Here is a 26,430-nt window from a genome sequence, read left to right on the forward strand (position 1 = left end):
CATTTTGAACAAGTTTACAAAACTTGGTAAAATATCTAAAGCATTCATTTTTCTGTTTTAAGAAGTAGGTCCATGTATATCTGCTATAGTCATCAATAATGACAAAGGCGTATTTGCTACCTCCTAGACTCGATGTAGAGATTGGTCCGAACAAGTCCATATGGATCAATTGTAAGGGCCTAGAGGTGCTTATTTGATTCTTAGCTTTGAAGCTACCCTTAATTTGCTTACCTAATTGGCAAGCATTGCATACATTATCTTTGATGAACTTGATATGAGGAATTCCTCTTACAAGTTCTCTAGATGATACTTGAGTGATTAGTTTCATGCTAGCATGACCTAATCTTCTATGCCATAGCCAAGCATCCTCATTCATAACGGCAAGGCACATTTCATCACATAAGTCATTGATGTTAATAGTGTATACGTTGTTTTGTTTTAATGCAATCATAGATATATTTTTGTGTGGTTTTTCAATGATACAAGCATTAGATTCAAATCTTATAATATATCCTTTATCACATAATTGACTAATGCTCAAGAGGTTATGTTTTAAACCATCAACTAGTAAAACATCTTCAATAGAGAGGTTGGATTTGTTACCTATGGTTCCTTTGCCAATGATTTTACCTTTGTTGTTGTCTCCGAAGGTGACATATCCTTCGTCTATGCTAGTGAGCTTAGAGAATTGAGATGGATCTCCGGTCATATGCCTTGAGCATCCACTATCAAGGTACCATTTCTTGCTCCTAGCTTGCGATTGTTTAGTTTTCTACAAGAAAGGATGATGTTTAGGTACCCATTTGCTTTTGGGTGCCTCATAAATAGATCTACATTTCTTATCATGTTGCATAGAGTTTATCATGGTTCCCTTAGGAACCCAAATTAATTTGTTTGGACTTATTTTCTTGAATGGACAACAATGTGTCTTGTGTCCAGATTTGCAACAAAAGTTGCACTTGGTTTGGTGTTGAACATGTAAGATGGGGCCTTTTACAAAGGTAGTTGGATTTCGGTGAGGACTCCTCACAAATCCAATCCCACTTCTTTTGGGAATGTGACCCTTGTTTGCAAGGATCATGTTTAATGACTTGCTACCAACCTCGAATTTCTTCAAGGTGTCCTTGAGTAGCAGGTTTTCTTTTTGCATAGTTTCTAAATCATGACATTTGATACATGAATTTAAACTATCATGATGTTCGACTTTTAACTTATCAAACTCACAGGTAAGACTATCATGCATCTTTTTCAGCAATTTATATTTTCTACTTATACTCTTGCATTCGTCAAATAAATCATTGAAAGCATTTAATAATTCATCGAAAGATAAATCAGCATCTATTGAATTTGTTACCTCGTCTTCGATGGCCATTAAGGCGTAATGAGCAACTTGCTCGGTGTTGGACTCCTCTTCCTCAGATGCGCTCGAATCATCCCATGTTGCTTGGAGCGCCTTCTTCTTTGTTGTTCTTTTCTTGACTTGGGGACAATCACTTTTGTAGTGTCCCGGCTTTTTGCATTCATAGCAGATCACTTGGTCCTTTTTGGGTTCAAGTTTATTTTTTGCATCATTCTTAAATTTGTTTCTTTTAAAGAACTTTTTAAACTTTCTTGTTAGTAGTGCCAAGTCATCATCACAGTCCTCATCACTTGAGTTTTCTCTCAAGTGGCATTCTGACGTTTTGAGTGCCATATCCTTCCTGTTCTTTGGAAGGATGTCTTCTTGCTCTTCATGAGCTTTACAAGTCATTTCATAGGTCATTAGTGACCCGATTAGTTCTTCAAGAGGGAAATTTCGCAGATCTTTTGCCTCTTGAATAGCGGTGACTTTAGGATCCCAACTCTTAGGAAGGGATCTTAGTATCTTATTAACAAGCTCAAAATCCGAAAAGCTCTTTCCGAGTCCTTTTAAACCGTTGACGACATCCGTGAAACGGGTAAACATGTCGCCAATGGTTTCACTCGGTTTCATCCGAAAGAGTTCGAAAGAGTGTAACAGCAAATTGATTTTTGACTCTTTTACTCTACTTGTGCCCTCATGGGTCACTTCGAGTGTGTGCCAAATATCAAATGCAGTTTCACAAGTTGAAACACGGTTAAACTCGTTTTTATCGAGTGCACAAAATAAGGCATTCATAGCCTTTGCATTTAGAGCGAAAGCCTTCTTCTCCAAATCATTCCAATCGATCATTGGAAGAGAAGACTTTGAAAAACCATTCTCGACAAGATTCCATAATTCAAAATCCATAGAAATAAGAAAGATCCTCATTCGGGTTTTCCAGTAGGTGTAGTCCGTCCCATTAAACATGGGTGGACGTGTAATAGAATGGCCCTCTTGGTTTCCGGCGTAAGCCATCTCTCTTGGGTTTTAATCCTTTTGAGAGTTAACCGGGCTCTGATACCAATTGTTAGGATCGAGAGCACTAAGAGGGGGGGGGTGAATTAGTGCAGCGGAAATCTTACAGCAATTTAAAAGCTAAAGCTGCGTTCGTCCGATAAAAAATGATTTCGATATAAAAGCAGAATCACAGTGCAGTTTGCGTCTAAGTGCAGTTTTGCGTCTAAGCGCAGTTTGCGTCTAAACACAGTTTGCGTCTAAGCGCAGTTTGCGTCTAAGCGCAGTTTACGTCTAAACTCAGTTTTACGTTCAAACGCAGTTTTACGTCAAAACGCAGATTTACGTCTAAACGTAGTTTTACGTCTAAACGCAGATTTACGTCTAAACTCAGATTTACGTCTAAATGTAGTTTTGCGTTTAAAAGCAGTTTTGAACCTTGAAAAGCGTTTTACGTAGAAAGCAATTTGCAGTTATAAATGGAGTCCGAATGTAAGCGTAAACTGTAGTGTGAAGATCGTACGAAAACACGATTTACGTTTGAATGCAGATTCTGAAAGAACAGCACTTAGAACTTGTTCGTGAAAGCGCAGAGAGCAGTAGTAATGGAGGAGGTTTGCAGTAATGATAAAGTGCTCAAAAATAAACGCAAACCAGAGATTTAGAGTGGTTCGGTCAGCCTTGACCTACTCCACTTTTGGCTTCCTCCACCGACGAGGTTGCCGACGTCAACTAGCTGCCTTCCTTCAATGGGCGAAGGCTAACTGCCCTTTTACAGTTTCTCTCCTTTTGACAGGCTCAGGAGACAACCTTTACAGATCCTTTCTCTCCTCTCTTTACAACTCAAGACTTGAAGAACAGAAGGAGGAGAACTTTAGGACTTTACACAAATTTGAGCTCTTAGAATCACTGAAAAGATCAAGAATTCGGTGTGTATCTATGTCATTTCAGTGCTGAATGGGTGGGGTATTTATAGGCCCCAACCCAGTTCAAATTTGGAGCTCAAAACGATCAAATCGATCAAATCCCAGAATTCTGGGATCAGGCGGTTGCACCTCTTGACTGGAGAGGTGGCACCGCCTGGCAGAGCTCGAAGACTGAGCTCAGGCGATTGCTTCTCTCTGCCAGAGCTCGAAGACTGAGCTCGGTGATTGCATCACCTGGCAGAGCTCGAAGACTGAGCTTGGTGATTGCATCACCTGGCAGAGCTCTAAACTGAGCTCGGTGGTTGCATCACCTGGCAGAGCTCCAAACTGAGCTCAGGCTGATGCACCTCTCTGCCAGAGCTCGAAGACTGAGCTCGGTGATTGCATCACCTGGCAGGGCTCGAGACTGAGCTCAGGCTGATGCACCTCTCTGCCAGAGCTCGAAGGCTGAGCTTGGTGGTTGCATCGCCTGGCAGAGCTCGAAACTTGAGCTCTGGCGGTGCTACCTCTTGGCAGAGGAGGTTGCACCGCCCAGTCTAGCTCGTAGACTGAGCTCTGGGCGGTTGCACCTCTCGGCTGGGGCGGTTGCACCTCCCAGCCTCGCAGCCCTGGCGGTTGCACCTCCTGGCTGGGGCGGTTGCACCTCCCAACCCCACAGCCCAGGCGGTTGCACCTCCTGGCTGGGGCGGTTGCACCTCCTGGTGCAATCAGGGTCTGAATGGTTCACTCCATTCGGCCCACTTTGAATCTTTTCAGGGGCCCAATTGCCCCAAGATTAAGCTAATGGGATCACCTCCCATTTTCATGCTTAATCATCATGCTAACTACGATTAACTCTAAGACAACTTCTGCAGCTTTGCTCCGATGCGTCAATCGCTTCTTCCGGCGAGTTTCCGGCCAACTTCCGTCGATCAACCGATAACCCTCGGTGATCCTTCTGCGGACATCCGGCATACTCCTGGACTTTGCGACGATCCACTTGGCGAGTTCTGACGAGCTTCGCTTGGCAAGCTTCTGGACTTCTCGGATCTGTCCTCGCTGAACCTCCGACGACCGTCCGAACTTCCGTCGAACTCTCGAACTCCCAACGTGATCATGATCTTGACTCCGGCGCAACACCTGCTGCTTGTCTTACTCTTATCGTAGTTAATCCTGCACACTTATCTCAACACATAGATTAGACAACAAATGACAATTGACTTCATCATCAAAATCCGAGATTCAACATATAATACTTGATGAATTAATTCTAATAATAATAATATGCAAAAAATATTTTAAATCAAAAACTAAAAGGGCATGAAAGGATCATCATTATAGGAAATTATCTTAAAGTAAAAATGATAATAATAGATACTTATCGTCTATACCTAGAAACGATTCATATGATAGATATTGTGGATGCATGTTATATTCTAACAATTCTATAAATTTAGTTAATTTATCTAAAATTATTATAATATTATTTTTTTTGGTAATGCTAAATTCAGTATATTTGTAAGTCAATTGGTTATGAACTTGTATAATCTTGGGTTTACAACTACCCTATAATCAAATATTATAATGAAACATAGATTCATGGACTCTTTCATATTATATATATTTATATATGTGAGTCATGTTCCTTCGGTGAAAAGAGACATGTTATTACTTTATGGATAACATATTGACAAGTGAGCATATATATATATATATATATCTAATTCATATAAGGTCTTAGGTTATTGATATCTAAGTGCATATAAATGAAGTCAAGAAATAATTAGATAGAAATGTTAAAATTATCAAATCTAACAATGGTGATAAATTTTATGATAAATATGAGAAACTAAATTATAATTCTAATTTTTTTATAAGATTCCTAGAAAAATATGATATATAGTATGTTTTACCATATGTGTCATAACAAAATAAGGTTACTGTAAGATGAAATCGTACTTTTAGAAATATAATAAATTTTTTTCATATACTTAAATCAATATGAGGTTCTATAACTTGAGTTATAGACTCGTAAGAAACCTAACCTAAATCAGTTCTATATCTTGAACATTGTTTCCAAGAAATCAATTCTATTAACTTGAGTTATAGACTCATAAGAAACCCAACCTAAGATAATTACATATTTAAGATTATCCTAGCGAGAGTTAAAAGCCTTCGATTTACATGGAAAGAAATTAAATTCAAAGATTTTTTTTAAAATTTTATTATTTATCCAGAAAAACTCAAAAGAGTATAAATTTAAATATCTTAATCATAATACAAGGATAGTTGAATCTAGGAAGATAATATTTATAGAAAATAATAAATCAATGGGAGCAAAAATCTTAAAATTTAATCTTGATATTAAGTAGATATAAGTTAGTACTTATTTATCATTTATATTCGAGAGATTATTGTTTCTTAAATCATTAAAAAAATTGATGAGAGTGAATAATAAAATAATATTGATAAACTCTCAGATGATATTGATATTGATATCGTTGCTAATAATCTTATAAAATAACCATAACCGATAGTTTGAAAAGATCTCAAAAGAAAAAAATAACTTATTATTTCTAATGATTAATTAGTATATCTACAAGAAATAAATTATAATATATGAATCAAATAAAGCTCTCGTTGTTTTCATAAGTTATGGAAAATGTTAATTCCAAAAAATGATACAATACAATAAAGATGAAATCAATAGACTAGAAGTACTCATCAAATTGCTTAATAATTAGAAAAGAGTCTAGGCTTTTAAGACTAAACATAAAATATTAAATGACATAAAGTCAAACTTATAACCGAAGATTTTACTCATAATAAAGCATTAATTATAACAAGATATTTTTTCTAGTTTATCTAACAAATTTGTTAAAAATTGTCATGATATTAATGTTTACTATGATTTTAAGTTACATTATATAGATGTGAAAAAAAACTTTGAATGAAAATCTATATAAAAAAATTATATAAATTAACCTAAATGATTCATAGAGAAAAGAAAAAATATAAATTTTAATATACAAATTTAGAAACTTCATTTATGATCACAAATAAGCTTTTAAATAATGGTATATAAAGGTTAATGATATTATTTTTTTAGATTTAAAAAAAATACTATATGTTGATAATATTTTACTTATCAATAGTAATATTAGTTTTTATATGAAAATAAAAAAATTTCTCACCAAAAATTTTAAGATGATTAATATGATTGAAACAACTTATCTACGTAAAGATATTTAAAGATACATCTCAATAATGATTAAAATTATCTTTGAAAGAAATTATTAATTGAGTCTGAGAAAGATCTAATATGTAATTTTGTTCAATAAATGACAAAGATATAAAATTTAATTAAAATTAATATTTTTAAAAATTAAATAAATAAATAAATAAATAAATCCCCTTTATTATATACTCAAACTTATGTCAACCAAATATCAGTCTTTCAATTAAAATATTAAAGTTATCTAAATATAAAATAAAATTACTCCAAATAATATCTTTTTCGAAACCATTACTGCATTAGGATAAAAATAACTTTAGGGATGTAAAGTGGAGGTTCCAACTTCAATTAGGACTTGCCACGTCGACACTGCCATTGCCATCACTGCACTGCATGAGACAACCACTACAAAACTCTGTAAGACCTGCTACAGATGATTACAATCACCACAACAATGTTCTTCGTTTGACAATGGACAGGACCACGCAATCCTTAGGACTCATCTCAATCACTCAGGCCACCATGGTACATGGAAAGGACAAAGGAAGAAGACCCACCCAGCTTGCAGCCAACCTTGAGGCTGCTTCACTTGAAGACACATACATATCACTCATCCAGTAATCTACACTTTAAAGGGCAAATCACCTCTTATTCTTCACATCAAATGGTAAAACCCCACGAAGATTTCAACTCACACACAATCTTCTCTCTATATCCACACACACTGCTGCATGCATACATTAGGCAGCGCCTACCAAAGCCAGTAAAGATCTCTCTCTCTCTCTTGTTTATGTAGTTTTCGTTCTTGAATGACCAGAATTTGCTGCCTTTGTGTTAGACTCTTGGTTTGTTGTTTCTTCATCTGATTGCTTAGATGGTTTCTTTGCGAATTCCTTCCCGTCAATGCTTGCATGTTTAACTGAACTAGGTAGTTTTGCACCCTTACCAACTCTGTTAACTACCTTCGTGAGAGTGGAAGGTCTGGTCTCCCATGGCTGAGCTGCAATCCATTTGTCCACCCAACTCCACTCCCAATTACCTTTAGCGAGCTCAAAGACAAATGGCCCTTGGTTCATCCCGGAGTTTGCCCTCCACTACATGTGCAAAACAATTGCATTAGTCTTAAGTTTCTACTCACAGCTTTCTTTGGCAAGTTCTTCCAATGACAGACCTGATGAGAGAACGCATATGCCATGGCTCGTTCTCTCTTGACTGCAGCTTCTTCTCTTTGCTGTATCCTGGCAATTATTTCCTCCTTTGTCTCGCTGCCTCCGTTCCAGTCTACCTGGTAGGAACTCGAGGTAAGGTTCATGCTTCTGAGTATAACTGAATACTATGCTTGTTGCTAATTTGCCACAATGTAAATGAATCCCTGACATGGTCATTCTTTTGTCCGATGTAAGGCATAGCTCCAAAGTTTCTTGTTGCTTCAATCATGCTCAGTTTACACAAGGCTAAGATATAACATTAAGATGATTGGAATTCGATTGTTTAGCCATTATCAATTATGCATCTCTTAAAGAAAAAAACACGTTTGGACATGCATCTCTCTTACCTCCAAATCATGAAGCTTAGCCTCAAGTTTTAACTGATTGTCATGTTTCTTCTGCCTAATGCGACCTTCTGCTACCATATTAGCACGTCGAGCTCTGATTTCTGCCTGTATTTTGCTCCAGGTATGAACATGGATCAAAGTGTTTGTTGTCTGCTTCTTTACAGAATTATGATAAGTGAATGCTTGCAATTTTTGAGTTCTTCTCAAGCTACCAAGAGTTTTCCTTGCCTACAAAATGAAGTACCACTATTTAGCCAAATCAACAGCATTCAAGCAGATGCGTAGAAAAGCTAATCTAGCAGGAGCTGTAACAGAGAGATCATTGATTCTAATTTCCATTGCAACTCCATGAAAGAATCACTTGTTTTAGAAAAGGAGATTAAACATGATTATAAGCATCACAAATAATTTTCATCAGCAAGTTGTTTTGGTTAGATCCTGGAGTGAATGAAAGATTATTACAAAGAAAACAAATGATGCTATCCAAATAATGTTTAACAACAGATCAACAGGGTTGCTTTTGAAGACTTGGTAGGATGAATATAAACTGCAAGCCAAGGTATAATGCTTCGGTCAGACTGATATGTATCATCCAGTTACCAGTCCAACTGTGACCAGCACATAGAAGAATTAATTTCTCCAAATCCATGTTTCGTACCAGAAATGACACCCAATATTGTAAGCTGACTTATCTATGCGCTGGTATCCTCCCATCTTGTTTCCTTCTTGTTTAGTCAATTCCCCCTTTCCTCTTCTTTCTTATCTCTCCTTTGTGGCAAAGTAACCTTATCATATGAAAAGCCTGGTATTGCAGTAGATTGGACGATTGAACAGTCTGCTTGAGAAGGTAATCTTATCAGACAATGTGCTTGGTGTCTCACCAGACCAGGCATACTAGTCCACACCAGCTGGTACAACCGGTAATTCTGTTACTGATTTCATTTCTTAGTACTAAAACGAATTTAACATAATAAACAAGAAAGTATCGATCTAATGTGATAGCATGCCCATCGCTATGAGCACCATGATAATTGGTAGTGTACACATTTGTAACCACACTGGTTGTGATGGAGGAATGATTTCATTGATAATCTACTGAAATAACTAAATGTGCAAAGGTACCCTGAAAAAAACAAATTGACTTTCAAGACTCAGTTTAAGATGTTCAGCGAGACAAGTGTGAAATTTGTTTTTCCAGGAAGCGTGAAATGGACAATTGCATAAGTGTAAACAATCATACCTTGAAGCCTCGAAAAGCAGTTTGAATTCGAATAGCAGCTATAATCTCAATAGTCATGCCACAATCTTGAGAATTTCCATTTAAAGCACCATTTAATAATTTATTAGGATCATTATGAGATCGACTCTTCAACTTAAGTGGTTGGACAGCAGAATCCTGTTAATACCATTGAGCTCATGAATGATGAAAAAAGACAATGTGGAGAAGGAATGAATACCTGATTTAGATGTTCCTATTGCAGATAAATATGAAGCAGTTCAGGCATCAGAAGTTAACAGATATTGAATGACAGAAATTATATCTATAATGCATGCAAAATAAATAACAGTAAAATAATTTGGATTTACCGAATGGTAAAGAAATTAGTGAACTTGTATGGCTACAGAAAAGTTATTACTATAAAGTCGAAGCAATAGCTAGTTAACAACTTTAGCTTTACTGCTTCCTGTTGATTCAATGCTCAATTTACTCATTCTTCATTATCAATTCAATTGCTACAAAGATCTTATAACCTTATCTACAAAAGTGAAGATGGTGATGCTGTTTCAGTTGCTAACTTAGAACACCTTCTAGTAATCTATCTGCAGCAATTAAAAGGCTTCGATGAGATCCATTTTCTTGGAACTGGTACATGTACTATTAAACCCCTTTGGTTGTTTCAGGGATTAGCCATAAATCTACATTGATACAACAGCGAAATTGAGATATATATTTCAAGGAGAAGAATCAGTAGGTTAGAGTTTCATGTTTCAAGTTCATTGGTGCTATTGACATTTCAAGAACTCCCATTGTATATCAAGGCAAAGAAAAATACAATGGTCATATGTTGATATTATGTATGAAATGCTCATTAAGATCCATATGTTCACCCAAAATATGCCCTACAACCTGATAATTTAATGCCCACAGTATGCGTTTTAGGCTCATTCTTTTTCTGCATAGACAAAAGGTCATTTCACCGGGCCCGCAGATGAGACGAGACTTATGGAACAAGAGTAAAAGAGAAGATAACCAATCACCTGCTTTGGCCTTTCTTTGTTCTTCTTCTTCCGACTAATTATCGTCCTTAACCAATCTCCAGTACCCATCCTCTTGAAGGCAGCTAAACTTTATGTCTAACGCGTCGAATGCAAAACCTGCAAGAAATTTTTTTTAATGTTAATATGATCTCCCTGAAAAAATAATATAAACCTCATCATGTGAAAAGATTAGAAGACCATCTCGAGTGAGATAAAATAAAGGCAGAGCAAATTGGTAAAACATGCAGAATTCAATGTGCCAGGCATTTGGAAAAGTAAATCAAGGCATGAAAATATGAAGAAATATGATTTTTGTATAATAGATTACAACAAGGCATGTCAATAAAAGTTGTGCATGATTTGATAACTACTTACCGCTATGGCTAAAAGGGAAGCATGCAAAAGATGCATAAGTAAAACTGTAATTCATTAGGGTATGTCTATGAACCAAATTTTCAGATGTAAGAAAAGAATAATGTCACTTCATTATGAGAAAAGCATAATTGGTAAGTAATCAAGTGCTTGCAAGATGAAAAGCATTAGACCACAGGGACGAGATTTCCAGGGACACAAATAAAATAACCTTAATTGTTCATATACCAAACCATTTTGTTTTTCCTTTGCAGGAATATTGAATTTCATGCAGATTAATTGTCCACAATTTCTCAAACTATATGAGCTTATTATATTAGAAATACTCCCAAATCTCCTAACAAGTGCACCTAAAGATCGAAGTTGTCCCAAGCAACCTTCCTTTCCCTTTCGTAGTTAAAAGAATGTAAGATTTCTTTCAGTACAAAGTTTTTTTATAACAGCTTATCTCACTAGTTCTTTTTTCACTGTGTCAAACATGTAAATCAAAATATGATTCCAGAAAAGATAGCTTGGAAAAAAGAGCAAAACCAAAACTCTCTAAAGTAACTCTCCACAGTAAACCCTCTCAAAGACTAAAAAAAGCATCTCAGAAGAATTCACTACTCAATTTATGATTCAAAAACAGACAAAGCTGCAGCAGAACTTCGACAGATGAACCAATACATTCCAGTTTCTTCATGTGATTTCTGATAAGTATTATAAAACTCCAAATTAATTTCTAACAAAATACTTTATGAGCATCAGTCGAATAAAAATTCATTACAGATTGGAAGCAACAAGATCACAAGAGGCCTCAGCTGCGGAAAATTCCATGTCCAAATATACAGATGACGATTGAATTAAAATCGAAAAAAATGATTTACTGATCAATTTATGAAACCAGATTTTGTATAAATCTTCAACAAACCAACATTAATACGACAAAAGAAATATGGCATCCGATAAACACAAGGACAAGCTGTAGCAAAGTAAATTGCAATAGACAAATTACGAAGATTGCCTGGATAATTCAAGGAACAGATTGCACATAAGAACAATATTGACCAATTTAGATAACCACCTTAATATTCGCCAAAATCACCGATAAAGCAACCTTCTTCGGACTCGTCAGATCAAGTCCCTGAACAGAAGATGAACTCAATCGTCAAGGTGATCCCAACAACTCCGATCAGAACTGCTCTGTGAAGAAATAGAAAGATCAAAGAGAAGGAACAGCGGCAGTACCTGAGGAGCAGCAATGGAGAGGGGAAAGAAGGAAAGATCAGAGATGACAGGGAGCTTTCACAAGAGGAGGAGGAGTCACTGTGGCAGCAGACAGAAGTCACCGAGAAGAAGCAATGCTGATAAGCCGTAGCAAGCAAAGGAGGGCAGGTGGGTGGGTGGGTGGGGTAGAGGCGGAAAGCCACCGCCATGGCCCAGACCTGCATCAGATCACCTCCGTCTCGAAGATTTGTATTCGTCTTGCAGTGCCCATTCTCTTACCTCTCTCACTGGCTCAGTAGGATCCAAAGTTAACATCATTTACTTCAGCCGCCGACATCAGCCACAATTTATTATTATTATTATTATTATTATTATTATTATTATTATTATTATTATTATTATATAAAGTATAAGTTAGTCATTTATATTGTGATGATTTCTTTAAAAAATATTCATATTTTAGATATTTCTTAATCGACACTGTCATTTTATTTTTTTAAATAGTACTCCTAATTTAAAATACTTAAATTATTTTTAAATTTTTTTACTTATTATAATGTTTTGATCATTACAATAAAAAAAATATAAGACCTACTCGAAAATACTATAAATGATCTAAATGAAGTCATAAAGAATATTTCATGCAATAAATTTTTTTAAAATATTTTCTATTCAACATATGCTAACATGGTGATTAATAATTAAATATTTTTTATTTCAAACTTATGGTTGAAATGTGGATCTTATTTCTAGAAAGCTTTACATTCAAGCAAATGCTATCATGATATCAACTTTCATGTTGTGATTAAGATATAGTATCAAGAATGTAAATAGTCAACACCACTCAAACTTACTTAAAACCCAAGCAACAAAAAAATAAAGATCACAAGTCATAATGATTGATTCAATTATGGTGTTGAGATTTTTTTAAAAATAAAAAAACTTATTATACGTACATAACATTTACGCATGAAATTAAATATACGACCTATCATTCACGTAATAATACATTAATCAATTCAGATGTCTCGACACATATAGATGTTAGGATATTTTATCGTTATTTAACTTTTTAACAAATAATCTTATTAGTTAAGTTAAAAAAAATTAAACTATTTTTTATTATAGGTTTTAGTATTATCTTATTTTTTTTCTAATTACAACAACTATATACTTTCTTAGTTAATGATTGTATCATCTTAAATAATTTTTTATCATTATATCATTCATCCAAGTATACTTAATCGTTTATATTTTTTTTTAAATTATTTTCGTAATTATATATTTATGAAATTAAATTAATAATTTCAGCTATCACAGAAGCAAAAAAAGATGACCACTGAAATGACTTGTAGCATCACAAAATAAACGGTGGACTAATTGTTGAAAAATCTATAAAATATATCTAATAAAATTTTTACTTTCACAAAAAAAAACATGTAAAATTTATAAATTGAAATGAATAAATCTGATATTTCAGTTTTCTATGAATATATATATATATATATATATATATATATATATATATATATATATATATATATCTTTGAATACTTCTTTTTCCCACCCTCGCCGGAGCTCTCTCTATTGGGTGGATGGCTTTCCACCACTCTCCTGATAAGATGAAGCAATCCGCAACGTGGAAGCATACTACCCACCCACGTCTCCACCACGGCAATCTCACCGTCTTCCCAACCCATCCCTTCGGTAACGTGGACGCATACAGTCCGAGCGTACACAAGTCTTCTATAATTACCCCTTCTGAGCTCCCACCGTAGCTCGTACCTTCGCCTCTATAACGCCACCTCCGACGAGCGTACTGATGGCCTCGCCGACCCACTTCATCCTACCGGTTCTCCTCCTCGCCGCTCATCTTCTCGGGTCCCGAGCCGTTCCTCCGACGTGCGAGCGCATCGAGTGCCCGAGCTACGACGTGGTCGACAAAGGCAACGGTTTCGAGATTCGCCTTTACAACTCCACCCAATGGATGTCGACCTCTTCCATAGACGACATCTCCTTCGTCAACGCCACCCGGACGGGCTTCCTCCGGTGAGCCTTCGAGTAGCAGTGGCCGTCTTCAAACGTTGGGCATTCGGATTTTTTGTTTCTTTTATGAAAATAAAAATATATTATTATTACTTCACAGGAGTTCTACTGATTCGTATCCAACCACATAAATATTGTGTACATTAATTATTCATTAGGATTTATATTTTTTATGTTCTTCCAACTTCATAATGATTTGTATCACTTGAACAGATTATTTGATTACATCCGAGGGAAGAACAAATACGGAGAAAAGATAGAGATGACTGCACCGGTGATCACCCAAGTCGCACCCAGCGACGGTCCCTTCTGTGCCTCCTCCTTCGTCGTCAGCTTCTACGTGCCTAAGAAGAACCAGCCAAATCCACCGCCTGCCGACGGACTCCAGCTTCAGACATGGGGGCTCAAATACGCAGCCGTGAGGCAGTTCGGAGGCTTCATCTCGGATGACGACAGCGTCGGTGAGGAAGCGGCGGCCTTGTACTCCAGCCTTCAGGGCTCCATTTGGTTCTCTGCGGTCAGCAAAGGACAGACGGCAGATCCCACCTCTGCTTATACTGTTGCGCAGTACAATTCTCCGTTCGAGTTCTCCGGTAGAGTCAATGAGATCTGGATGATGTTTGCGATGGACAGTCACAGAATTTAGACCGAGGCGAGTCAATGTTTCAGAACATGTATATGTCGGTGTGTAATGTATTATGATGTATCGGTATCGATCGTAAATGCATGCCGACAGAATCATACTGTAGTCTCTTGTAGAGAGTGGGAGGATGAATGCAATTAGATTCATCGTATCGACACCAAATGGAACATCCAAAAGAACAAATCCACTGACACGTATGAAGAAGGTGAAACAATAGTCAGTCTCTCTCTCTCTCTCTCTTCCATTTCTTATCCAACAAGACTACAAAGAAATCGAGAATCTCTACTAAATTACTTGGATTCTGAAGATTAGGCACGCCTCATTAGATTAAAAAGACATGAGACGGAGTTGAATTCAGCTCGATGATCAACAAGCACAACTCAGCTGCACCCGAGAAACTAAGAGAAACTAACATTGTCCCAAAATCCAGAAGATACAGCAAGGCCAGTCATCTCTTCTGGGATCGCTCCCATTGGCCAACTACATATGCGGCTGAAGCAGCACGGCCACAGTCAATAATCCTTCCTTTATGTACGCTGCCGGCTCGTCAAGGCAGCATCGATCGATCCATGACACAACCTGTGCTCTCTGGAAAGAATCTCCTCTGCAGCCTGGAAGGCGTGAATTTTGCCCAAGATATGTTGTTGCCATCTACATGCTCTTGTTCGTAGAACGTGCCAAAGAGAGAAGAGATAGTACCATCAAGGCTGGTATTGTCTCCGTAATCCGTCATGCTAAACGAATCCCGGGTGCCCTCGGTGGTAAAGGATGAATCGTCTGAGCTTGTAAAGAAAGTCCAGTCGCTCGATGTAGCATCAGAAAATTCTGTGCCTGATGTATCTGGATATCTTCCATTTGGCAGGAAGTTTCTGCTCGTGGGCCTCGGGAAGAATTCATCAGCATCCTCGGTGAGATCTTCATTTTCTTTTCCAAAACCGTTTCTCTGGTGCGATGAGTTTTCTCGGGCAAATAATGTCTCATTTCGTCTTTGTTGCACATGTTTTGATGTTTTCTGGCTCTTTGGTATACTAGTTGGAGGCCTCGATAGCCTTTTCTCTGCATAACCTCGTGGGGGACGTGGAAAAGATCTGCAGGATTGGTTGGATTTAGCAAGTTGATGTGTACTAATCCACCATTCCACCAAAACAGACTTAACATACCTTGAATAGAAAAGCATGTATGCACCTTCGGACATCACTTGACTCAATGTTACTGCTTGCACCTGTTTTAAGCAAGAGATTAGATCATATAAAAGTAACCTGAAATGCTTGCATCTGTTTTGAGTTAAATATGTGAGTATAATCAAAGTAGTTTTTGTAATCATGAATCAACTCATCCATAAAACAACTTAAGATACGAAGGATGTCCAATCTCAACTCTCCATCAACCTTCTCACTGACCAGTTTATGTACTTGAGATGGGATTTCACATCTCCCTATCAGCCCTGGTTAAATCAAGACATTTCTTGCTCTAAGAAGCTCCTCATAAAAATGAGGTTCCTAGCTCACTCTTAGGTGCATTTATAGAAAATGAGATCAGATTGAAGGAGTCAAGATTTCTAATTTTGGATACCAAACCAGTATTGTCCTGGCATGACGTATTCGAATGCGACCTATACATGATGCCAATACAGTCTGCCAATATATACCTAGTTTCAGATTTATCCTGAAAAGAAAGTGAAAAAAAAATAAAGATGTCATCTAGTACAACCCCTATACCGGATGATACAACTCCTATACCGGATGATACAAACCTTTTACCAGGTGTACCACTTGGTTATTCCTGGTCCGCATGCCAATAGGCTGTCGGACCAATAAATACTACCCGTCCTGGATGGTATTTGCAAAACTTTGAAGGAATCCACACTTCGAAACCATTACGAATTCACCATATTCTTAAAGGCTCAACATTGGCACGACTTCTGAGATTTTGTAGCAGTGTTTACAGAAAATTCTCACCGATGATTATATATAGTCATTAATTATCGTGTATATAATCATTCCCCAACATCTATATATTGGAATGGCTTTTTTGCCTGTACATTTATAGCTTTTCCTATGTCTAATAATCCTTTAACCTGAATTGCATCAGGAAACCTGATACAATACTAACTATGCAGTAAAGAAAACTGTCAATATCCAGAAGAGCTGACAGAAAAATTGGAGTATCACAATATTGTTTTCCTAATGTTGTTCATCAACCAGTCGCGTAACAGTACAATGACATTTATGTTCATTCAGAAATACATGTTTCAAAACCCAAGCAATAAAACACACAAGACATGTATTGTAAAATGAAGCATAATATATTCAAACTGAAATGTTCAATATGTGTAGATAATGCAAAATAGCAATCTACCTATAGCAATCCTGATAAGAAATGAAATGTTCAATAAGTTGTGTAGATAAATTTATCAGAATAGAATCCAACAACAAATAGCATTTCTGATCAACGAAAAGAGAGACGCATCAATGATACACTAGTAATGCCATAAATCCAGTTTGTGAAGCTTTCTTTATTAATGATCACCATTAAGCTGGGGGAAATAGTAACAAATGATATCCAACATAAACTGATTTAATAAACTCTAGTTACCTGAGAATCATCAATTCTGAACCATGTTCCTTCCAGATCTTTAATGTATGAAATATAGTGCCCAGAAAATGATGCATTTTGTGCATCCAAATGCACAACAACAGCATACAACAGGTAAATGGGAGGATTGTCAACAGTCCCAGTCACAAATGGAATCATGTCCAGCATGTCAGGGAAGGTAACACACTTATTAATTTTGCCATACTTCCCTGTCTAATTAAGCAAAATAAACAAAATGTTATATGAGAAACGGGGTCAGAATACAAAGAAAAGATCTAATAGAAGTTAAATTATTTTTATAGGCTAATGTTACTCACAAGAAGTATTGTCAACAATATGCAAGGCCATTTAATAATTGCTTTCGAAGTATCTTTTGAACATAGATATTGTGCAATATCATCATGTATTACACACAACAGAAGGACTAATCATACATGAATTTTAAAAGAAACCTGAAATGACATATGGAATAAATGTTGATAGAATGGACAAGAACCAATCATTTATGTTTCACATGACAAATGACATTCCACAGACACACAAAGCAGTTACTTTAGGGCATAAACTAAAGTCTATCAATATAGAAAAAAGATGGCTCGGTGCATAAGGCTCCTGCCGTGAGAGATCTAGAAAGGATCAATATATACAGCCTTGTTCCAGCATAAACTAAAACTAATCTACTCAAGAACTTAATACCTGGAATCTCTTCAAAACTATAGTTAGTATGTTTGGCACCTCATGTACACTCAACTGCTTTCTGGCTTTAACGTATGCCGAACACCTATGTTTCAAAAATAAGAATATAATCAGCTGGGACAAACAACAAATTTGGTTCAGATGCACGAATAAGGACTATTGACCAAACCTTCCACATCTGTACATGTTGTCTCCATCTAAATCCTCAGGAGCAGTAAATTGAGTGAGAGCATCTTCTAGTGACTCAACCCAACCGTGTATCTCCAGTGTAAGATCCATAATGCTCTCGTATCGTTCAGACTCAATATGGCATCTTAGGCACTTAACCTTCATTAGGACTAATTGTCATTTATAATTGAGGAGATCATACTGAGCTAACATATATATATATATATATATATATATATATATATATATATATATATATATATTTTTTTTTTTTTTTTTTTTTTTTTTTTTTTTTTTTTTTTTTTTTTGTGCATCAAAGCGATAGTTAGATCAATACCTTTGATTTGAGGCGACCACCAAATATCTGTTGTATGAGTGTGGTCTCTTGCAACCTTGGATCAACTTCCTTCTCACCACCCATTCCTTCGAGGAAGACAGATTGCATGGACATAACTAGAAGCCTGGTTGTTTTGGAAAAGATGCATCAATATGACTGCTGTTGGAGGTAGCTGCTTGAAATTGTATGTAGACAAATCTAACTAGAATACGAGACTGGAATGAATGATGCTAAACCTAATCCCACCATTCCATAAAACTAAACTCAGTCCATGATTTCAGACTCTAAAGCCAAGAGGAGTTCCTCAAGTAGGTTTAGGTCGGGTTAGGGCATATTTTCCAAGTTATTATCAGTATAAAAATAAAACAACAAATTCAATCCCTTTCTGGGATAGCTTGACTCATATTTAACCTATCCAAGGCTGGAACCAGACCCAGCATCAACAAGTCCAGTCTAACTGGACCCAAGCTTACTGACCCTCACTACCCTTCTTAAAACTAAAGATCAGTCTAGCTTGCCTAGACTATTGCATCCCTCTTCTGAACTAACTGATATGCAAAAATCTTTGACAGAAACAAATAAAGAAGCAATAAAGAAGAGGCAGGTTCATTTGCTACACCTCAGGAATTCATGTGCATCTTCTTGGTCACCACCACCCATGCGACACCCGATATTTTTCATGTTTGAAAGGATCCTACTGGGAGATAAAGGACCACCTCCTTCCCGCAACATTGAAACATATTGCTCAAGTTCGCAAATGAGGCACCATTCTTTGACATGACCTAAACAATGAAGAATAATTGAGCTGAAGAAACCCAAATAAATTAATAAAACTTCTGATATTGTTTGATCATTAAAACAAGCACTAGAGTCAAAATTACAGCTTTTTGAATGCAATCTCCGAAGTAGGTAGATCCTAAGAGGTTTTGTGCCAGTCAGACATTGCAAAACAGCATTAGCATAGCAACTGCAATGAATACAAAGCTATAGAAGTTATATAGAGAAATTGTTAGAGAATATTAGAAATAGTAATAAAATGAATCAGTATTTTCTAAAAGTGCAATATGATTTTGGAACAGACTAGGCACATGGACCACATGCCCAAAGCCATAACATGAATACAAAGCTATAGAAGTTATATAGAGAAATTGTTAGAGAATATTAGAAATAGTAATAAAATGAATCAGTATTTTCTAAAAGTGCAATATGATTTTGGAACAGACTAGGCACATGGACCACATGCCCAAAGCCATAACATTAAGATGTATAAATCTTCATTGCTGTTGTGATGTACTTAAGGACTAGTTATGCAAATCGGTAAACTCAAATAAGTTGCAAACCCATTCACTTGCTCTTAATAAATGTATACCATCTGAATTATTATTTCGAAACATGAAGCATGCTATTTTATTTAAGACAGAATTTATGAAGATCTACAGGTTACTGATGCTCCATATGCTAGGAATGCAGCGATGTCCCTAAGCATATCAAACACCAAAGTCTAAACCAATTAAAAGAGATGCATCTATGCAACACTAGACATTCATGTTAAACAATCCAAAGGTCCAAACACTGTTCCAAAATAGTGTTCTAAAACATAAGTTATTACCTGCCACAGATTTCTGCTTATCAAATCTAGATTTCTTTGAGTTAATCAATTGGCTGGTGTACATATGTTGCACATGCACATGAAGAACTTACGATAACCATATTTTGCGTAATAGATGATAAATCATGGATTCAAATAAGGATTCAATTTAATAACATAAGCATCACAGTTAATAAAATAAACTGCATAAATGGATAATAGCCAAGGGGCAACAATCATCTCTTTGCATGATGTACATAGATACTCCAGCAACAAGACACGAGTGATTAATGTTTAAAAATTCAGGTTCAAACTGACAAATTAGATATCAAATCAAGCTGAAGACAATCCAGCCTTCCAGAAATTGAGATTCCACTAGAAAGAATCATTCAAATGAAAAAATTTTCTAATGCATACCTATTGCCACAATTAAAAAGCCCCCTAGGATATATGTACTCTTCTTCACATTGGAAAAACTTGACAACATCCTCATAAGGAAACAACACCTGACATACCTGATGTTTCAGAAAACAAAAGTCAGAAATATGTTAAACCAAAGAAATTCATGATTTTAAATCTAAAGAACAATCAATTAATTAATTAATTAAAACATACCTTAGATTTCTTATTGTCATTTCTCAATCCAACAAGATTCCATTTAATAACTTTAGAAATCTTCTTTGAACTTGTCAGCCTCCCTTCGATGCTTGGATTCTTGTTGAGGTCCTGTAAGTGGATGTTAGAGGAGAGATTCTTCTGTGGAATGGCTGCACAAAGTTAACAAACAAGAACAATAAGCAAAAGCCAAAAAAAATCCACAACAGCTAAGAGTATAGGCAACAGAATTTCACGATAAGTTCCAGTTATCCTACTAGTTCCTCTTTCCTCGTCGCTCTTTCTTTCTAATCCTTGAGAATGATATTCTCTTGAACCATTTTCGGCTAAGTTTTGTGACAAGAAAGATGAGTGTCCCAAAGTGTAGGGGGGCTTTCTGTACATTATGCTCTGTTTAGCTGAATGTTCATCAGGGTACCTAACATGGGCTGCTTCAGTAGCAGAAGATAACTCAGCCCCGTAGGTGTCTACTTTCGCTGAACTGATATTTCCACCATTTTGGCATTCAGTTATCACATCTTGATCCAAATGGAAGGGGGATGACAATACAGAGGAGCCATTTTGTTCCAATCCCCTTCTTGTTTCATCTGCTGACGTATCATGGTAAAACATTACATTTCTGGTGTTAGATGAACTGTTGGTCTCTTGATTCGAATGGACTTGTCCAGAGGAAGCAGTTAAGTTTCCACTTGCCAACTAAAACCATCAGTAAATAAGGTAGTAAGAAAGTGCATAAAAGAAAAAAAACTAACTCACTTGTTGAAAGGACATACAATATGACATTAAATCATAAGAACCTTATGCACCACAGGAGCATCCACTGAAGGAAACACATTCCTATAGCTGGTCAATGAGGCTTGAGCAGAAAAACCGTAGCTAGAGTCTTCATCACACACACACGTAGCACTGTCATTGTCATTAAGATTAGCTCCTCTTAACTTGTTCAAGACCAACTTCTCTGATGGCTTCCTTCCAGTCTCTGAATTTTGAGATGTATTGATGATCATAGAGGAAGGATCATCCATGGTATAATGAATATTGCAACGGATGGACTCTTCAACACCATTGCCAAGGAAAGGTGATTTTATGTTATCTATTAATGGCTTGTGCTGGACTGTGACATTAAGAGGTAGGCTTGCAGTAACATTCAAGGAATTATCACTCCATTGTCGACATTCGTGCTTGTGCCCTTGCCTCCAGTGAATTATTTGGCATTTTCCAGAACTGAAAATATGCAATGAATAAGTGTAGAGTAATGAGAAGACAAAAAAAGAAAAAGAACTTCTGAAAAAAGCTCCCAAAGGATTTGAGATTAGTTTCACCTTTCAAATCCCATGTGCTTGAACCAATAAGTCAGTGTGATACGTACCGACTGGTATTTATAATCATTGCATAGATATCAAATAAATCACTTACAACAATCATGAGAAGCAGGAAAGAATTAGCTATCAGGTAACAACTATTTCTTTGGCTGCCACGTAAAACCATTCAAACATGTAGCTCTACTATGGGCAAATCCTCTTACCCTTGTGGCGAATGATTTGAATCAATCCACTCAACTGTCAATGCTGTATAGTGATCATCTTATATTTTTGAGGCATCATAAACCATTCAACAACTATCCATGTTATTCTTGTGTTGTTTTTCCTAAGAATCCCTTTTGTCTACCTCAACCTCCAATATCAGCTGCTCTAGATTGCTACAATAATTAGGTATGTGGCTTCCTGATAGCCAACACTATAACACATAAAGAATGTCTTACTTTATTGCTCTATAAAATTCGAAGCTTTTAACTTTTGCCTTGAGTTGTATCAAGTGATCAAATGTCATGCCTGGCACACTTATGCATTTTTCCAACTTTCAACAATATCATCTTCAACCTCCCACTAACAACCGCTTATTGATTCAAGCAAGCAAAATGAGATTCTTTGAAGTTCAAACTTTAGCTAAATTTTACCTCCCTTAGTCCCTTTATTGTCGACTTATTGGCTCTAGCACATCCATAACATAGCAAAAGTAAATTGTTTTATCTTCACAAAACATTTGTATGCAGCCAAAAAGGCAGTATTAATAAAGATAGGCAGAAACTTCACCAGGACAGTGCATTAACTTTGAGAACCATTTCATTTTAGTTCCTAGAAATTTCTGATATCAGGACCAGTTACAGTATATTAACAAGAGATGATGGCATGAATAAAGGATTACATAGGCTTATCTGCTCCACAGATGAGGAAAATTTTTTATAATCCTATCATATGTTAGCAAGCATTAACTAGGATGTCTAGAGGAAGCAGGACCCCTGATACATAAGACGTCTTCCATGTCCTGGTTAACATTGCCCATAGAGAGCAAAAACAAGATGCAAACTTTTGAATGAAATTGCAAGTATAAAAAAGCTTATAACAGATAATCTAGCCAAAAGGTATATGAAGGTTGACAAGGGCAGATAATGCAATGCAGTGAAATTGTGAAATATTATCAATTATATTTTTTTGCCAAGACTAGCAAAGGTGCTTGCTTAACAAGAACAACTTCAGCACCATTGATCACTGGCATATAGAATGGTTAATTTATAAACATTATCTCTTAGTAAGAAAAAATATTTTTATTATAACTGTGACTATGTCTCAACTCTCAAGATGTTTACCTATCAAATTTCTGAACCTACAACTATTATCATCTTCATCAGTGATCTATAATAATAATAACAATAATAATAATAATAATAATAATAATAATAATAATAATAATAATAATGATGATGATGATGGTCTTATTAGCCTATTTTATCTTTCCAAAGTATTCAAGAATCCCTGTGATTGCATAAAAAAGGATGTAAGGAATATGGTATTCTCCTATCATCAGATCTTATCAGCCACAAGTGCACTATGAGCCCCAACCAGTCCACAAAATAGATTTGGCAATTGACATCTTCTCACACAATCACATTATCATCTTCATCATCCATCCTTCTATTGCATTTGAATACTATTATTTGGGGCACAAAAACATCATATGGAACAATATTTGCTAAACAAATCTCATCATCAACATAATATTATCATTACTTCCAACACCTCTTCCTTTTTTCTGTCATGTCCAATTAGCAATCTAGAATAAACTATGTTTAGAGAAGTGTTCAGTTCACATCTGTGGCAGCTTCTGATGAAGCAAAATATTCTCCGATCAGGAAAGAATGTATGGCTGTTGAAAAACATAAGAGCTTATGAAATTATGACATTGTTAGAAATACATGAACGTAGTACTATTCATACCAGTATCTAACCGACTTGCACCTGGAGCAGCGTGTTGTAGCAGGAGCAGAACATCTACTACATTCATGAAAGATGCTTCTTGATGAAGGCAAAATTAAAGGAACATGAGCAGTTGTCGTTGCTTCTGCTTGGCAAGCTTCTTCAGCAGCAAGCTGAGCAAGCAAACCTATCCTTGCCTTCTTCTTTGCAGACTCGTTCCATATCCCAAGTAAAACATAAGTGATAAGAGGAAGCACAACCAGGAAAATGAAAAGAGCAGGTATGTCAGCTTCCCTTGGCAGAAGCATGTCCCCACCACCAGACTCATGTCCAATTTCAACTTGTGCTACTCGTAGGAATTCATATCAGTTGATCAACGGTACTTTCTCCTTTATTTTCATATAAGATCATAGAAATCCTTTTGTCTATAAAGAGACATGTTTGAAAAGCATAAAATCAGTAGCACAGATAGGTCCACAACTTTGTGCTCACTATTTTTCTTGAAGTTTCGGGTACGTGTGTACCAGAAAAAAAAAACTACTATTTTTTTCTCTCCAAGGAAGAAAAAGATTGCTGTTAAATTACCCTTAAATAACCCAGATAGATCAGGCCCAGTGAGACATTCCTTCTGAAAATACAAGCAAGAAAAAACTGAGGAATATATATAAATATTAAAGAAGCAACAAAAAGAAAGACCAAAAAATGAAAGCAGCCTTACTAGTTTTTGTTAGAGACCAACACATAATCACGAGGAGGAATCAAATCCAGGCTTGATCTACGAGCAACAGAGACGTAGCAATCTGGAATATCCTAATTCCAAGCTTTTGAACCAACTAAGAAACTTCAGCCTGAAATGTTCTATCTTCAAGCTTTTTTAACCAACACAGAAACTGAGGAATGGCGCACTGCAGGATACCAAATTCGGCATGCAAGTTCAGTACAAGATCATATCACAAAGTAACATCTCAAGAAAATGAAAACTAGAACTCAGTAGTGACTAAAAGTAAAGCTCTTCTCAAGCTCCATTGTCTATCGAAATTACTCGAGAATGCAACCCAAACTGAAGGAGACGCGATGGCATCAATCATGATTCGAGAAGGAGACCGTCGAGGAGAGAGATGAGAGGAGTTTTAAGAGGGGAGGCCCATTTCATTTCACCAAGATCCCTGTTTTACAGTCTCTGGCAGAGAAGAACCAAATCAAAGAGTTAACTCCCAACAAACCCACACGATTTCTGCCCCTTGACCAATACATGCGCACTTTTACCAGTTTCCTAACAAAAACACGCATTGCATCCAGCATTTCCAGACTACTCATGAACAACAAGTTCGGAAAAATCCCTCTTGTATCAAAGTCCGAGCAAGAAAGCGCCAGAAAAAAAGCAGAAAAAGAATCAAAAGAGATAATTTTTCGGTCGAGAAAAATACCAAAAGCGAAAAATAAATGGCACTAATTGGCAAAAGGATGCGGTTTTCGCTCTTACCTCAAAGGATAGAGATGTCTTAAGCATCAAAACCTCGCATCCTCCGAAGATTCCCCAAATTCCTCTTGAGAGGCTATTATCACAAGGAAAGGAGAGGCTTTTTCTTCCGAGCTGTTGCTGGCTCCGTGGTACTTTTCACACACACACACACACACACACACAACCCCTGTGTGTGTGTGTGTGTCTCTCTCTCTCTCTCTCTCTCTCTCTCTCTCTGTAGCTGTTTTGCTCACCAGGACTAAATGGCTCATAAAAGGAAACGAAGGTAATAATTAACAGACCGCCGGTGCTCACCTCCTTGTGTGCATCTGTTGGCCTTCCTCCTGTTCCTACTCCAACCAGTTGGAGGTAAACCCTGGCAGAGGAAACAGAGTCAAAGCTCTGTAATATCTTGTGTCCTACATACAATTACGAACCCAAAGTCTCCTTAGATTCACTGGAATATCAATGAAAAGGCATCATTTTTCTACGACGAGATCAAAGAAATTTGAAGTAATATTTACCTAATTTATCAGTGATTTGCATGCATCAACATTTATTTTCTTAATATACAGATCAGATTGTTTCTGAGGGTCTTAATCTTTTTATGCCCTGAATCTTTCCAGGTTAATACGACACATACATGGAGCTTTGGGAAAACAAATCCTATAATTCTTGCCTTGGAAACATGTGGAGTTGCACAAAAACTTGTATTGGCATCATACCATTGTAATTGCCGGCATTTTGATGATTAGATAGATGTACCGCCTCATTGTCCCCTTACTCCATAAGCATTCCTGTCTTCTACCATGGTTACTTTTACTTAACCAAGCCCACCAACGGGACACATGCACATGAGCTCGTTCTTGGCCTCATCTCCATGGCTTTTGTCTCATCGGGGAACATGTTATGCTGCGAGAGATGCCAAGTTTTGACCCGCTCAGTGAGGTTGCAGGGAAATCATCTTGCCTTCGATTGGAAGGAGAGAGGCCACAGGAAAAGAAAGGTTTTATCCCTTTGACCGGCTTCCCCACTCCCCAACAAGGACAATGATGCTGTGATGGCAGTGTCAAATGAATGAATGGCCGTGGGACAGAAGTCTAAGGTGGAGCCACAATCCATGAAGACGAAGAAGGAGAAGTCGATATGCCAACATCAC

At 36.7% G+C, this 26,430-nt stretch overlaps 3 protein-coding genes across 4 annotated transcripts; 1 reads left to right on the top strand and 2 right to left on the bottom strand.

Annotated features, from left to right (window-relative positions):
* Nucleotides 1-6,881: 6,881 nt before the first annotated feature.
* On the bottom strand, nucleotides 6,882-12,082 carry LOC103976492 (protein IQ-DOMAIN 10). Of its 2 annotated transcripts, XM_009391711.3 has the most exons (7): nucleotides 11,889-12,082; nucleotides 11,725-11,784; nucleotides 10,290-10,406; nucleotides 9,271-9,426; nucleotides 8,031-8,258; nucleotides 7,647-7,760; nucleotides 6,882-7,569 (listed from the first exon to the last, which is right to left on the bottom strand). In XM_009391711.3, the coding sequence occupies exons 3-7, from the start codon at nucleotides 10,356-10,358 to the stop codon at nucleotides 7,264-7,266; spliced, it is 873 nt and encodes a 290-aa protein (XP_009389986.2). In that variant the 5' UTR covers nucleotides 10,359-10,406; nucleotides 11,725-11,784; nucleotides 11,889-12,082; the 3' UTR covers nucleotides 6,882-7,263. The 2 variants fall into 2 exon arrangements, with proteins under 2 accessions (XP_009389986.2, XP_009389987.2); XM_009391712.3 differs by lacking the exon at nucleotides 9,271-9,426 and having other exon boundaries at nucleotides 11,889-12,081.
* A 1,530-nt stretch (nucleotides 12,083-13,612) lies between these two features.
* Nucleotides 13,613-14,661, top strand: LOC135631954 (uncharacterized). The gene is made up of 2 exons (XM_065140125.1): nucleotides 13,613-13,916; nucleotides 14,127-14,661. Exons 1-2 carry the CDS (start codon nucleotides 13,690-13,692, stop codon nucleotides 14,557-14,559), a joined length of 660 nt encoding a protein of 219 aa, XP_064996197.1. The 5' UTR covers nucleotides 13,613-13,689; the 3' UTR covers nucleotides 14,560-14,661.
* Nucleotides 14,662-14,720: 59 nt separating this feature from the next.
* Nucleotides 14,721-25,643, bottom strand: LOC135631953 (ubiquitin C-terminal hydrolase 15-like). Its single transcript, XM_065140124.1, has 15 exons — nucleotides 25,293-25,643; nucleotides 24,528-24,714; nucleotides 23,831-24,437; nucleotides 21,353-21,779; nucleotides 20,813-21,251; nucleotides 20,556-20,707; nucleotides 20,358-20,455; nucleotides 19,234-19,319; nucleotides 18,972-19,134; nucleotides 18,353-18,476; nucleotides 18,017-18,174; nucleotides 17,848-17,932; nucleotides 17,152-17,364; nucleotides 15,717-15,778; nucleotides 14,721-15,644 (listed from the first exon to the last, which is right to left on the bottom strand). The coding sequence occupies exons 3-15, from the start codon at nucleotides 24,115-24,117 to the stop codon at nucleotides 15,104-15,106; spliced, it is 2,835 nt and encodes a 944-aa protein (XP_064996196.1). The 5' UTR covers nucleotides 24,118-24,437; nucleotides 24,528-24,714; nucleotides 25,293-25,643; the 3' UTR covers nucleotides 14,721-15,103.
* Nucleotides 25,644-26,430: the final 787 nt, after the last annotated feature.

This window comes from Musa acuminata, chromosome BXJ3-2 (genome assembly GCF_036884655.1).
Source record: "Musa acuminata AAA Group cultivar baxijiao chromosome BXJ3-2, Cavendish_Baxijiao_AAA, whole genome shotgun sequence".
Classification (NCBI taxonomy): Eukaryota; Viridiplantae; Streptophyta; class Magnoliopsida; order Zingiberales; family Musaceae; genus Musa; species Musa acuminata.

Excerpts from the sequence above, each read along its gene's own strand:
- LOC135631953 (XM_065140124.1), bottom strand. The coding sequence starts at position 24,117 with ATGCTTCTGCCAAGGGAAGCTGACATACCTGCTCTTTTCATTTTCCTG. Across the intron at positions 18,477-18,971 it reads GATGCACATGAATTCCTGAG|GCTTCTAGTTATGTCCATGC; the intron begins GTGTAGCAAATG and ends CAAAACAACCAG. Across the intron at positions 15,645-15,716 it reads TACATGCTTTTCTATTCAAG|ATCTTTTCCACGTCCCCCAC; the intron begins GTATGTTAAGTC and ends CCAATCCTGCAG.
- LOC135631954 (XM_065140125.1), top strand. The coding sequence starts at position 13,690 with ATGGCCTCGCCGACCCACTTCATCCTACCGGTTCTCCTCCTCGCCGCT. Across the intron at positions 13,917-14,126 it reads ACCCGGACGGGCTTCCTCCG|ATTATTTGATTACATCCGAG; the intron begins GTGAGCCTTCGA and ends TCACTTGAACAG.
- LOC103976492 (XM_009391711.3), bottom strand. The coding sequence starts at position 10,358 with ATGGGTACTGGAGATTGGTTAAGGACGATAATTAGTCGGAAGAAGAAG. Across the intron at positions 8,259-9,270 it reads CTGCTTTTCGAGGCTTCAAG|GCAAGGAAAACTCTTGGTAG; the intron begins GTATGATTGTTT and ends TTCATTTTGTAG. Across the intron at positions 7,570-7,646 it reads CATATGCGTTCTCTCATCAG|TGGAGGGCAAACTCCGGGAT; the intron begins GTCTGTCATTGG and ends TTGCACATGTAG.